Genomic DNA, 15,012 nt, shown 5'->3' on the forward strand with positions numbered 1-15,012 from the left:
GACCCAGCAAAGTGACTGCCGAACTTGTCGAAAAAGTCGATGTTAAAGTCCGTGAAAATCGAAAGTTCACAATAACGGAACTTTCTTTGAGTTTTCCACAAATTTCGCGAAGTTTGTTGCACGAAATCATCAGCGAAAAGCTTGGTTACCACAAGTTTTGTGCAAGATGGATTCCAAAAATCTTGACAGAGGACCACAAAAATCAGCGAATGGCTGCAGCGTTGCACTTTTTGGACGCCTACAATAAGGATGGTGACTCTTTACTCGATCGCATCGTTACTGGTGACGAAACATGGGTGAAACACGTGAACTGTGAAACGAAATTGCAATCAATGCAGTGGGGGCACACAGGTTCTCCCCAAAAACCCAAGAAATGCATGCAAACAATGTCGGCAAGGAAGATGATGGCGACTGTTTTTTGGGACAGAAAAGGTGTGATTTTGGTGGACTTCCTGGAAAGAGGCACTACAATAAACGCTCAAAGGTATTGCCAAACTCTGCAAAACCTCAGAAGAGCAATTCAAAACAAGCGCAGAGGAATGTTGAGCTCTAAGATCTTGTTGATTCACGACAACGCCCGGCCCCACACGGCAAATGTCACGCGTGAAGTTCTTGAATCTTTTCAGTGGGAGTTGTTTCCTCATCCGCCGTACAGTCCCGACCTGGCACCGAGCGACTTCCACCTATTCCCAGCAATGAAGAAGTGGCTGGCTATGCAGCGTTTTGATGACGACGAACAGCTGCAAGAAGAGGTAACGAAGTGGCTGAAGTCGCAGGCGGCCGAATTTTTCGACGAAGGAATTTCCAAGCTCGTACATCGCTACGATAAATGCCTTAATTTGAATGGTGACTATGTCGAAAAGTAGTATTTGTGTGTGGCTTTCATCTGTATATAATAAAATTTGTTTCCTATACTTTGTTGATTTTTTATTCCAAAACGTAATCTACTTTCTGGATAGCCCTCGTATTAAATACAAATAGTAGGTCATTTCAAGTTATGTAGAAGCCAATATTAGAATTAGGTAGTGATGTATGTAATAAAATGTATAGGAAGCATGCAAGTATTTCGATTTTATATGTATCTTGACATTAGATGTTTAGAAAACGAGTTTATATTTCGTAATTTATGCATGTAAAGACCTAAGCACAACTTTATAAGAACATTTGAAATTTATTCTAGTAAAAATTTGAGAATTGCGTAACTATTCAAAACCGATTACAGCGACAACTGTTAAGAAAAATGTGAATTAGTTCAGATCAGCTGTTACTAGATGTTCAATACAGTTTTCTTTTCCTTTCCTGTGTAAAATGTTTATATATAATTTGCAGTGAATAAAAATTAATCAGTTCGACATACAATTTTATTTCAGTATTAAGCTGAATAATTTCTTTGCATTTTTAATGTTATTTCATAACAATTCTGCGTATATCCAATTATGAGAAATTATGATTTTCTAATTAGTAAAAGCAATACGGGTCTCACGTGTTCAAAGACAAACGTGGAATACATCTTCTAATTTAAAATTTTGACAGATTTATGATGAGTTAGATTGATATTTCTATATAATGATATATATTAATTTTTAAGTAAAATTTCCTTTTTAGCATTCGTAGGGATATAACTTACAGCTGCTAAAATAGCGGCCCAATTTACATAAATCATTAAACTTTATTATTATTGTTATTATTATTATTATTATTATTATTAATAATAATAATAATAATAATAATAATAATAATAATAATAATAATAATAATAATAAGAAGAAGAAGAAGAAGAAGAAGAAGAATACACATGTACCTACTGCCAAAACCTTATATCTAGTTCTAACTTAATTTTGAAGAATTCTTTAAGCCAAAATAAAGATTGTTTCTGTAATTTTCAAGCTTTAATAATTAGCAAGCAGATTAAACATGTTCAAAACCTAATGAAATAAAAGGTATTTTTATATTTAAATATATTTTCCCAAGTTGTTTTATCTGATAGATTTTCTTACATACATTCAGTTCAATACTTCTTTTTGGGCTTTATTTATTTACACTTCAGGTGTTTGACATACCTTGTTTCCGCTAAATTTAGCAAAATTGCTAAATGTCTTTAGGAACGAAAATTATATACAATTTTCGTTTATTTGCACTACTCTAATCTCAACCCCAGTCGTTCCTCGAATCAGGAGTTTTCACGTCTGTTTTCATGGTAACATTATATTAAAACGTATGGGAATGTAAACATATACAAGACTTTGAATATAATCCGGCTATTTTTAATAGTGATCGGATTTATTTATTGAATAATTTTGAAATTATCTATCCCAATTAAAGAAATCGAATATTTAGAATACGATAATGCTAAAATTATATAAATTCACATAATTTAGAAAAAATCCTAAATATTTGTATTTCAATGATAAACAAAATTGATTATTAGTATCATTACGTCCATATATAAGCTAGTCAAATCACAACATGAATAACTAATTGCAGCAATTGAAAACTTAGAAAAATTGAATTAATACTATTAATATACGAAATTTGCAACAAATTATAATAATATTATAAAAATTAACATTGTAGGAAAAATTAAATATGGAGTTCTTGCATATAAAAATTTAGTTTTTAAGAAAATTAAAAGAAATTGCTTTTCTCTGTCTGATCAATGTACCTACTGTTTTACTCAATCGTATGAGTGATGTTAATGATCTCAATAATGTGTATTGTTTCAAATGTTATATTTAAGTTATTATAAATATGATTACTTTGTTTAAAGAATCCAGAAACTTACAGATATCACGAGACGTGTTGTTTAAAAAGGAAATATCGTTTTCAAATTTTAAAAAAGTATACTTTTTGTAACAAATTTATTGTTACACGAAAGCCTGTATCTTAATCTACTTTCCTCCATAGTTTTCACCAATATTAGCGCACTTATCGTATCGTACAAAAAGTTTTTAAATTCCATCCTGATAGAAATCTATCTCCTGATTTGACAACCATTACAACATAACCGTTTTCACCTTATCATCGTCATCGGGGCGCTGACCATCCAGTCACAATTTTATAGAGAACACTTCTTAAGGAACACCGATTGCAGGAAATAGCTTCTCGCTATCTGTGCTTTTTTGCTTTATAGCGATCAACCTTAAAACCGGAAATGGTTTATTTTAACCACTTCCGGTGAATGGATCATCTCCATCAATGAACTTGTGTCTTAACGTTTGACTCTGCATCCTGGCTAAATTTGATAGAGATCGATCACGTAGTTGTCTGAGGTTTTGTGTCTCCCGCATGGAAACACGGTTGCACATGGTAAATACGCATATAAAGGAGGTTTCGTCAAGAAACGGGCTTTCAGTATAATACTATTCAAAAACCATGGTCGTTTGACACTAGTGCTATCTATATGACAAATTCTATGAAACACTTGAAGCATACATATTACTGTTGTCCAAATAGGATCAGGATTGTCCATAGTTTATGTCGACTCCTATAAACATAATCTTAACCGAATGTCGATACCGAGTATTCATTCTATTCTTCCTAAAAATCATTCTATTCTTCCACACTTTTGAGCAATATTCTATTGTTAAATCGTCAGTAACCCAAGTTATAGAATAAAAGCCTAATAGATACTTACTAATTGAGGGCCTCAAAATTATAATTGGTAGTTTGTCCATGTTTGCCGCTACTATACCTTCAGACAGCGCTTTCGAGTAGGCATACGAGTTGGGGAGCTTTCCAATAAGTCTAAAAGGTATTAAAAAGTACATATGTTTGATACTCGTGTAATAAAGGCGAAAATACATTTTTGTATTTGATATACGTATTCAAACTTAACTAATAATTTAATTAAAATTTGCATATGAGTAATTTGCAGTACAATTACAGAGTTGAAGATTATATATCAAGAAGTTAACACCTCTATTTATGAACAGTTTTGGTAAGAGATGAAAAATTGATACTTACGAAAAAGAAAAATTATTACTTGTGAGCGTTGAAATTGTCGTCTTATTCAATAATAGATATTGATAATTAACATTTTTAAGGTTTGTACATCTTCTGTTTCTTACATAGAACTACAAACAAAGTATTAGACAAAATATGGCACTATTTTTTGCAGATTAATTCAAACAGTAGCTTATGTTAATGATACGACAGTTATAAATAAGACGGAAAGATAATAAAAAATAGGTATATGCATACCAAATTGGAGACAGAAAGAAAAAAACTGGGGTTAATAACATAGGCGGCGCCAGGATTTTGGTAATGTGGGTGCAGGCTGGGAAGGCATAAGACATAGTAAAAAAATATTAACATGGTACGTAATAAAAACTTTTATGTACATATTTAAAGGAAGTTCATGCATAGATGCACGTGTGTGTGAGTATGAACTTATCAAAGAAATAGCAGAATTTTTACAAAGGTACTTTTTTTTTTGTAATGGCATTACAAGAGCTATTATACGGACATTCTTCTGTTGAATGAAACCATGGGTTTAAATTCTTCAATGACATTTGCAATATCTATGCTCATTGAAGTCGACTTTTCAATAAAAGGCAACATTATGTAGTTGAGTCTCTGTAGAAGCATAGTCGATCTTAGTTTGGACTACACAAAATTCATCTTGGAGAAACTCCGTTTCGCATGATTAACTAGTCATCGGAATTACTGAAAACTATCTCATCAATCTGTAGAGATTATGATAAGTTTCGTGGACTTGAAATTTGAATCACAAGAAAGAGATGAGAACTGTAGAAGATTAGTAAAAAGTGGATAAGTAAAACCAACTAGAAGGTAAATTACATATTGAAGAATTGAATCGGCCGTTGTTACAAGCCGATAAATACAAGTTAAAAGCCAACTTTGAAATACATTGCACATATCTCGTTTTAACAATGACTGATTCAATTGTGACATAGTAAGATCTACTGTATAAATTCGCAGAGATTAAGTTGGTTGGATGTGTGGAGAGAAGAAGAAGTAGATTCAAATAAGGTGGATCGATGAATTAAAAGAAAACATTAATCTAATGAAGATAATAGGGTAAAGCAATCAGTAGGAATGGAGGCGAATAGCTGTGGAGAAGAAACCCCTCAAAGGGTAGGATGGAGCGCCTTATGGTCAGAGGGTCAATGTTTGATGTCACTTGCAAAATTGGTATAAATGAAAGATTTAACATGTTAAACTAAACTTCTTAATTTGTTATCTGTTTATGCCCTAAAGTTTATACCAGAATATACTGCTTATATTAAGCATTACAAGATATGTTTGTAAAATGTAGTTATAACGTTTGAATAGTTTATACTAGCACATACTAGATCCATTGAACAGATGACATTTCCAAAGCTAGTCTTAGTTGCTAATAGCTGTAAGTAACAAAATTATAGCATAATAAAGATTTCAGTATCGTGGAAATAGACAGTGGCAAAACATGTGAATAAAATGTATTTGAAATGAAGTAAACAATCTTTGAAAAATGTTGGTAACATAGTACATAGTGTGCCCACATGCATTAGCATAAGTTAAAAGTGATACAGTTGCCAACTTGTTTGTTTCCAAATAGTACAATGTTATTACGAAATATTCCAAACTAATACTACGCATCCATCATATCCAGATATTTCAAGCATCCTATATAGTGCAGGATCCTTTACAATATCCTTTCGGAATAATTATTTATCAAGCGTAACAATGATCCGATAGTCTAAAAATGTTACTAACTTGGGACTCATAGCTTCTACCACTTCGTCGTCCATCCATTCCAGACACTGGATAATTTTAAATGGATCTGCTGGAGGTGGGTATGTCACTTCCTTCAAAACTTTCTCTGATGTGTGGCAATAGGCAGTCGAAATGTGCATGAATACCTGGAACATAAATTGGGGTTAATTAAATTTGTTTCAACTTTGTAAAGCCATGAATCAATTTTATAAAAAGGTAATTACATCATTTTTAGATCTAGCTAAAGCATTTGATTATGCACAAAATTCTACTATACAAACTTGAGATAAGTGGAGTTAAAAGAACATAAAACAGACTGTTCAAATTGAAAACTTTCGAAGTAAATTTAGAACTATAAACAATGACGAAGGAACAGACTAATTTTAATATATATTAATTATTTATTTAATTTAGAAATAGATGGGTATATGCAGTCTTTCGTTGATGACACTTCCTTCACTGTTGCTGGCAACATATGAAATGAAACATCCTTGAAATCTGAATCAGAACTAAGAAAATTAAGATTATGGCTCAGTAACACATGTTAGTGCTAAACGCTATTAAAACTAGGTATTTGACATGCCCACACTGAAAGTACTACAATGTCAATGTAAAACTCGTACTAGTGAGAAAAAAATATAAGATATAAACATTTAAAATGATATTACTATATTCGATATCTTACTACAGTTTGAAGAAAATGATCATATAAATTTGTTCAACTGAGAAATGGTGTTAATTTGAAAGTGTGAGATCTTATTGCGTATAGTGTACCATATTTTCTACAGAACATATTACATTATATTTTAAGTAGGGGCTCTGCTTATATATATAAAACTCGTAGTAAATAGCTCTTCTACTGTTAGTAATTCTCTTTTTGCTCTGAATACCCCAAAAGATAGCAAACATTGGAGTTAACGACTTATAGTAACCAAGACCGGAAGATCAGACTTCAGGAGTATGAAACCTTATAATCTTTGGAAAACCGGATACATCGTATTAGTACCGAAAATACGGAATTTTGAATTTCTTGGATGAAGAGTGTAAATTGGAAAAAAAAATAAATAAATTTAGCAATGTCCTTCAAGTAATTTATTTTTTTATTGTCCTTTCTATTTTTAAATTACTTTATTATTACACTCTCTGTCAAATATTGTATGTATACTTCTGTACGTTTGAAATTTCCAATGTACTGTGTATATTGTAATTTTCTTCTTTCCTTTAATATTTAATTTTTGTGATTTCTTGTTAAGTATTATGATAAACTAAATTGAGCATATTTACATTACAATAGTGAAGACTATGGCAATAAAACTGCATTATTCATTCAATGTGTGATCACTACATCAACCTCCATAGCTTCCGGTGTAAGAATATGGAAGTTTATAATTTTACTCTAGTTGTGTGTGTGTGTGCGCGGTACTTTATTGCTCGGAAACTACTGACCTAATATAAACTAAATGTAGAAGGCAGGTAGCCGATTGTAGGAGTAAGATCGATATGTTTGGGGGCTGAGGTCGGCCAGGAATAGGTCGGTTTCCCTTGTATGTGGTATTTTATTTCCCGGTAAGTACTTACCGGATCAAAACCAAGTTTGGTGGCCAGATAGCCCATCGTCTAAGCCATCGGCATCGGCGGACGAGCTCGGTCAGAGACAGATTTGGCTCTGCTTGTATGTGGTTCTTAATTTCTCGGTAACTCCTAGACGGATCTGGACAAAATTTGCTTGAGTACGTAACCTGGCGACAGAGATAGTGTTCCGCAGCATTGCATGCCAGAATCTCGTGAGTTCTGTTCATTGACTGTTACACTTGCTTGCTATATATTAATTTAAATACATGCCTAAATCTTTTATAATGGCAAGACCAACTTAACAATCTCTGTCCCCAGTGGGAATTGAAACCGGCAAACGCACTAAATATTTAGTTATAAAAAAAATACAGTACTCAAAATACATTAAACAAGATACTGTACGTGAATATTTGCTGCTAGAATATAAAATATTCAAATATCTATTGCAGATTTTTTTCAAATTTTATACAGGTTATTTTGTTTGAAATATTGTAGGAATTAAGAAATTAAAATGTAGTAGCATTTAGATGAGCAATTTAAGTCGATTCTTTTTTCGTTTATAGAGCAATAAGTGTAATGGCATGTTTCGCTACCGGATATGCCGTTTGCGGACATGTCCAGTTTAATGTTTCTAGCGCACACGAAAGAGTAGTGTTCTGAGAATGGCTATCATGAAAACACATAGATCCTTTAGTTAAGTCATTGTAAATAATATCCCACCAAAAATATAAATGTGAAAAATAGAGTCAAATTGTCTTACTTTTATATTACTTTGTTCGGCCATACAAAGAATAGAGATCTGAAACGATCGCAAGTTTTACTGAAATTTGAAAATCGAAATAGAAATTTGCAAATTTAGTGCCAATAAGAACTTGCCAGGTAAAAACCTCTCAAGGCAATACTGTACAGTCTATAGAACTTATCTTCAGCACTAAAGGTTACAAATTGAATTTTCCGACTTTCGGATTTCCATAGAGCTTGGCATCGTTTTAGAAATTTTATTTTATATTTACAAGTTCAATTTGAAATTCACCGTAGTTCAAATCATTCTTTACATTGTCTCTGACAGAATTGAAAGGTTCTGTGTAAATGTTCTGAAACGATTCCAAATTCTATAGAAATCCGAAAGTCGAAGAACTAAACTTGTAATCTTAGTGCTGAAAATAAGTTCTATACAGCATCGCCTCGAGAGTTTTTTTTTTTTTAATTTCAATTTCTTGTTTGAGTGATGACATTCATATTTTTGAAACATTTCACTACACAAATATCTCATATAACAGATGGTCCAATCTCACTCTCAACTCTCTGAGTTTAACGTACAATTCAATATCGGTACAATAAAAGTTATGGGCTTTCTATGTCCGGACTGGGGTCTTATGTGGTTCGAATTCTACAACTCAAGTTCTAACTCATATTACATCGGTGTTGAAAAATATATATTAGCAGAGTTGAGAACTGGATTATCCTCTTTTATGAATTATACCAGTGATCCCCAAACCGTTGATCGCGAGCTACTAATAGCTCGTGGGGCATTTTCAGTAAATCGCGTTAACGCTCTGGTTGGCTAACCTTGATTCCTCCACTGACCTGATGCTAACGACAGGGGGCGCTGACGACAACAACTGCTTGTTTCTCCTGCCCAACTGCAATTGTCAGCCTCATCTCACAGTTGATTGTATACGGAGGAGGACGTTTGGGCGCGAGACGTTTGGGCACAAAGCAGTCCACGATGAGCTACTTCGGCGTGGTTGTTCGTTCTTGACTGGTCATTGAGAACTCTGTCATACTGTTATACAGATTGCATATCCTTATTGGAAATAATGCTGTTCTTCTTATGCCGTCCAATCGTATCGTTTCTTTATATTAGATATATTATAAAGAACAAACATTTGTTTTGGGGTGTCACAGGCTACCTACACTAAATTTTGTTTGGCTATTCTTCCTATTTCAATGTATAGCTAGTGCCTATAAGTGCCTATTTATATGAAATCTAAAATAACGTTCTATTAATACAATAGAGTATCAACTATCCGGCGCAATGGGCAGATCAAATTTTAAAAAAATCAATAAATACTTACTTCCTGAACCACCCATACATAGCATTAAAAACACCATTTTTTTATTCCAAGAAAAAGCTCTTATTAATTGTTTCTGACCTCTTGGTACAGGTCAGTACTTAATAAACACTTATGTTTTGTACCACGCATTTTAATAATTTATTATGAAAATGAAAATATGTACAGTATTGTACACATTTTACGATAAATTTAATAATGTCTGACTCAAGAAAACAAGTACTGTACATGGTACAGTATGAATATATAGTCACATCTTTAAAATAACTAAGCATTAACGAAAAACGTACGTCTTTTTACACAAATTATATTTCTTTATTACATAAGTCTTATTTTATTAAAAGGAAATATTCTTTTAAAACTAAGCCGCATAGTACGGAGACCGGATAGTCAGTAGTCTGCTACGGTTTCTTCCCATTTCTTTTCAACTGGTAGAGACAAGTTGTGAATGATATGCAAAAACTTCGCTGTGTCAAAGACGGTATTTTTTAGTATTTGCAAAATTATTTGTGGAAGTTTTATGCAATTTCCAGTGCCTATTTTCATATTTTAATGCCTAAACATCTGGGCTCTACTTATGAAATACATTATAATATATGTAGGTAAGTAAGCTATTTGGATAAAAGATTTTGCACTTAAACGTTTCGCGCCCAAATGTCATGGACCCATTGCATACGTGTGGGGTTGTACACGTTATGTTTCTCGTGTGTATATTAGACATTTGCTAACTTGGATAGTGTGATTTTTTGTGTGAATATTAGACATTTGCTAACTTGGATAGTTTGATTTTTTGTGTGTATATTAGACATTTGCTAACTTGGATAGTTTGATTTCATATTTATTGGAAATGTAAGTTTATAAGCAATAAACAAATGTAAGATTTAAAAAAAAAAAAAGAAGTTCGTAATTCTTTTGATTGGTAGTTCAAAGTAGCACTCAAGGCAGCACAGAAGCTTCATAAGTTTGGCGACCACTGAATTATACCTTACGTTTACGAATGGTAATTTAAGGCTCCACAGACGTTAGATATGAGATGGCATAGTCTATCTTATACAATGGGGAAGATAGTCCATATTTGTTTTAAGTCCTTTCACAGCATCCTTTATCAGCACCAAGCCTAAATGAGACGTGATCCTACAGCTTCAGATGGAATCCGGAACCATTGTAACGCGTTCATTTTTTTTTAAAGCTTTTCCAGTGAAAACCGAACCCGGAACTAAGTGCACCGAAGACGCACGCTCAAACCACTAGACCAAAAACAAAGCTTCTCCTCACTTTTGTTTGCAAGCAGCTAATATTACGCAACTATTGTCTCCTGAAAACACGACCGCGTGAAATATAGAATCATGACAACATTGGGAAATGACAATTATCCCTTCTTTAATCTTCTTGAATCTTTCCTTTTGCGTCTGAATGTAGTGTTTAAAATGTAATTAACAATGTTTGACATAGACATTTTTGTACGATTATACAAATAAGTTTTAGTTGAGCTAATACTCGAAGGACGATACAGGATAAATAAGGTATTATTACACGATGTAATCAAAAGTGCAATCACGACACAAACACTTGCACGTTTTATGTACAAATACTTGGATTAAAAGAAACTTCACGGTAATTTAGCGTATTTAAAAGAAAAAAGCTAAAGAAACATCTTTCAAATACCTTGGAGCTAAATTAGCAATTAAATTTGTTTTGAGTTTTCTACAACATATCTTGAAAAAATACTATTACTCTGTATGAATTATACATACTGCTATTAGTAGTTATGCCGACTATTCTATATACCATATATAAAATAAACAAATATATAAAACACTTTCAACTATTCAGAACTCTAGCCTGAAGAGTTTAACATAGCCTAACATATTTTAACGTAGCCTGTGAAGAGAACCGAGATTCATTTACCATTTCACATTATCACACATCTTTTTTTTTAAATCAGAATTTACATTGAATTTACTATAATTCAAAATAATTCTAAATGATATTACTTAAAGATATATGTGACTACCTAGATTTGCACCTGAAGATATAAAAAATCAATTGAGGTTATGAAACAACATATAAAGAATATGAGATAGAAGTTATTTTATTTAAAAAACGCAATAAATACATACTGCTTCAAAATGATTCTTAAATATATATATTAAAACTTATATAACAATAAAATTAGTATTGTCAAATCATACTTTAATGTACGAAACAAAAACAATTAATAAATAACCTGACTAAACTTGCTAATCGCGTGTTCTTCCGCTTCAAAAAGTTGTTTGATGCAAGCAATTAGAAAGCTAATTAACAGTTTTCAGAGCAGTTTATTATTTTTTATTATTATCATTGTATAATACGTTAAATATTACTGGACGTGGATGACATAAAAACCTATTAGGATAGTTAGCAATGAATGTAATAACTACTTGTTAAAGAAAGATTTAGGTACAATAAATAACTGGTACAAAAGTAAATTATTAAAAATCAACCATGATAAAACTAAAACTATGACATTTACGAACAATATTCAATATTTTGTTGGTATGTATAGAATCAATGAAATAACAATAAATAAAGAAGAAGACATGAAAGATATACAGACATGAAAGTATTGTATTGACAGAAGACTGAAATTTGGCAGTCATAAAGGTGATACATTATAACGTTATAGGTTCTATATTCAGGCAATAGCCTGATTTTAAACATGGAAGTTCAAACGTTTCTTTATACAAGACAATTTTTAGATTTAAACTAGAATTTGATAGTTATGTGATTAGAATATCTAATACGCTAATAAAGAAAATAGAAGCAGTTCATGAAATGTTTTTTAAGGTTACGTTGTTATAAAATGAAAAATAATTATTTTTTCCCATGGTTTCGGATCTTTAGGTTCCAAAAAAAATCAAATTAGGACTTTGAAAAGTGCATTTTAGGATTTTATAAGTTTAAAAAACAAGGCATTGTTTAGGATTTTATGTTTTACATTAATGAAAAGGACATTTTAGTAGATTTGATTATCTTTGAGCACTTTGTTAGTTATTGTACACTTCGAAACTTATCTTTTATCACTATTTTAGTTGAACTTTAAGATAACCAGTCCTGTATGGAATATATTATTATTATTATTATTATTATTATTATTATTATTATTATTATTATTATTATTATTATTATTATTATTATTATTAAGTATTCTGCCTTTCGGCTTGTCCTTTCGGCATGAGGATTTTCTTCTATGTTTCTTCTACGTTTCCCGAACTTCAGCTTCTTCTTTTAACTTCCAGTATTTTCTTCCTCTATTTTTCAAATCATCGATCAGTTGTGTTCTTCCTATTCCTGGCTTTTCTTCCATCTTTCCTTCTATGGCGGTATGAAGAAGACAATTTCTTTGCAAGATATATCCAATCCAATTCGCCTTCCTACGAAGGATGCTGGCTAGAAGTGCCCTCTTCTCTCCTATCCGTTTTAAAACATCTTCGTTTGTTGCTCTCTCTGTCCATTTTATCTTTTCCATTTCCATATTTCGAAGCTCTCCAAATATTTCTTCTCCAACTTCCGTAATGTCCAAGTCTCTGAACCATACAGTTCAATGCTCCATATAGTACTTGACCAACTTCTTAAGTCCAATATTGAGCCTGCACTTAAGAGTGGTGATCTTTTCTTATTGAATGGTTTTTCAGCTATGGCAATTCTTGACCTGATCTCTTAGGTGCAGTAAGCGACTCTCGTCAAAATACTTCCCAGATACTTGAAATTATCGACCACTTCAATTTCTTTTTGTTCCACTCTGATCCGTAAGGGCGTATTTCCACGGGATGTTCTCATGACTTTCGACTTTTCGATGTTAATTTCCATTTCATACAGTTTTTCAGTGTCAACTATTTTGTCAATCATCTCTTGTAGTCCTCCTTTGGTTATAACCGTATCTCAGCATACCTGATCTTGATAATTATCTGCCCTCCAATCTTGAAATCTGCAATTCCCATTAATGCTTCTTTCATTAAACATTCACTGTAAATGTTGAATAATTCGGGCGACAAACTACATCCTTGTCTGACTTCTCTTCCAATCTCCATACTATTGGTTTCTCCTTCATTCAAGTGCAGCTTCACTCGTTACCCTGTGTACAGGTTTTGAATGAGTCGTCGATCTCTCCAGTTGACTCCGATTTCTTTAAGTATTTTCAGAAGTTTCGTCCAACTTACCCGGTCGATAGCTTTTCGCTAGTCGATGAAACACAAACACAACTCTTCCTTTACATCAAGAATTCTTTCTGATATATAATTCTCATCAATCCAATAGCATCTCTAGTGCCTTTATCATTTCCGGAATCCAAATTGATCTTTTTCTAACCTCTCATCTAACTTTCCACCCGCCTGTTCAGTATTCGTGCAATAATCTTTCCACTGTGGGAAATCAGGCTACATATAAAGGTTTTCCCTGTATTTTAAATCTTGTACAGTATAAATGTCACTTCACTTTCCTAGAATCACACTAAAGAAGAAAATACTTAATGACGCTGTGTTTTTGGTATTTTTCACACATTACTCCGTATAACATAGTAAGGAATCACTTGACTTTGTGAAGTGGTACTGAACATCAAAATATTTTGAAAGATTCTCTGATGTGAACCATTTTCTTATGTCCGTCAAAATTTTCATTAATACTAAAAAAAAAAAAAAAAAAAAACCCTCCGTTCTATATCACGTGATGTAAGAGGTGTATTTCATACTGGCTGTTTCCTAGGGGTTCTGTAGAAAATTTTCTTAGAGATTGTCTCCACGAAGAACTTGACTCACTAGTTCTATATGCGCGAAATTAGGTGTCCTTATTCATCCAAACCCATCAGAAATTACATAGTAACATATCGCGTAGGGGAAGCCTTCATATTGCACTGTTCAAGACTGATTGACAGTGAAAAAGTTGTGATTGATATTTCGTACCTTAAAATAAGAATAATTTATGTTTCGAAAACGTTTTAAGAGTTATATGTAACTATATGGTTTTAGACAATAAGCAATGTATCAAATATTGTTTAGGAAATGTAGATATAAGAGCACTAGAATAATGAATCAGTAGACATTGGTTCAATTAAATTCTAAATCTGAGATACCAAGAAGTGAAACAAAACGTTATAACTTAAACTGAACATAATTATATATATTTTTACAACGGAGTATTTGTCACCTAGATTACCGAATATGTTAAATTTATGACAAAGAAATAAATATCTGAATAAATTTGTTATATTGATCTTCAGTATATTTTAATCAATACAACAACAGAGTGATATATTAAAATTTGATGGACATGATTAAAAAAAAAAAAAAATCTCTACTAATTTTTCTCAACGAAACTTTAACTACATTGTTTGGAAAATTTGAGAATATTGACCATTTTTACTTGATCTTGATTTTAAAACCAATGTGAGTTAAAGAATGTGTTTGTCTTTGCTTTCTGTATGCTAAGGGACTTATCTGGTTGCAATGATGTGAACAGACTTCAGGGGAGATGGTTGAAATTCAGCTTAAATGAAGAAGAGACTATGTAGATTCTATATTCAAAATGTAAATTGTCCTAAAATGGATGGAACATAGTTAAAAAAAAAAAGCACGAAACGTGAACATTAAAGTCCATAGAAAATCAATGAAAA

At 32.2% G+C, this 15,012-nt stretch overlaps 1 protein-coding gene across 2 annotated transcripts in view; it reads right to left on the reverse strand.

The window, feature by feature from the left end:
- Positions 1–15,012, reverse strand: part of LOC145662456 (fatty acyl-CoA reductase 1-like) — a 117,019-nt gene that overhangs the window by 20,613 nt on the left and 81,394 nt on the right. For both annotated transcript variants that reach the window (XM_081728050.1, XM_081728049.1), the window contains exons 4-5: positions 5,719–5,864; positions 3,635–3,744 (exon numbers count right to left, since the gene is read on the reverse strand). In XM_081728050.1, coding sequence (XP_081584176.1) covers positions 3,635–3,744; positions 5,719–5,864 — 256 coding nt within the window. The remainder of the gene's footprint in view (positions 1–3,634; positions 3,745–5,718; positions 5,865–15,012) is intronic.

This window comes from Thermobia domestica, chromosome 10 (genome assembly GCF_964235325.1).
Source record: "Thermobia domestica chromosome 10, izTheDome1.hap1.1, whole genome shotgun sequence".
NCBI classification, from domain to species: Eukaryota; Metazoa; Arthropoda; class Insecta; order Zygentoma; family Lepismatidae; genus Thermobia; species Thermobia domestica.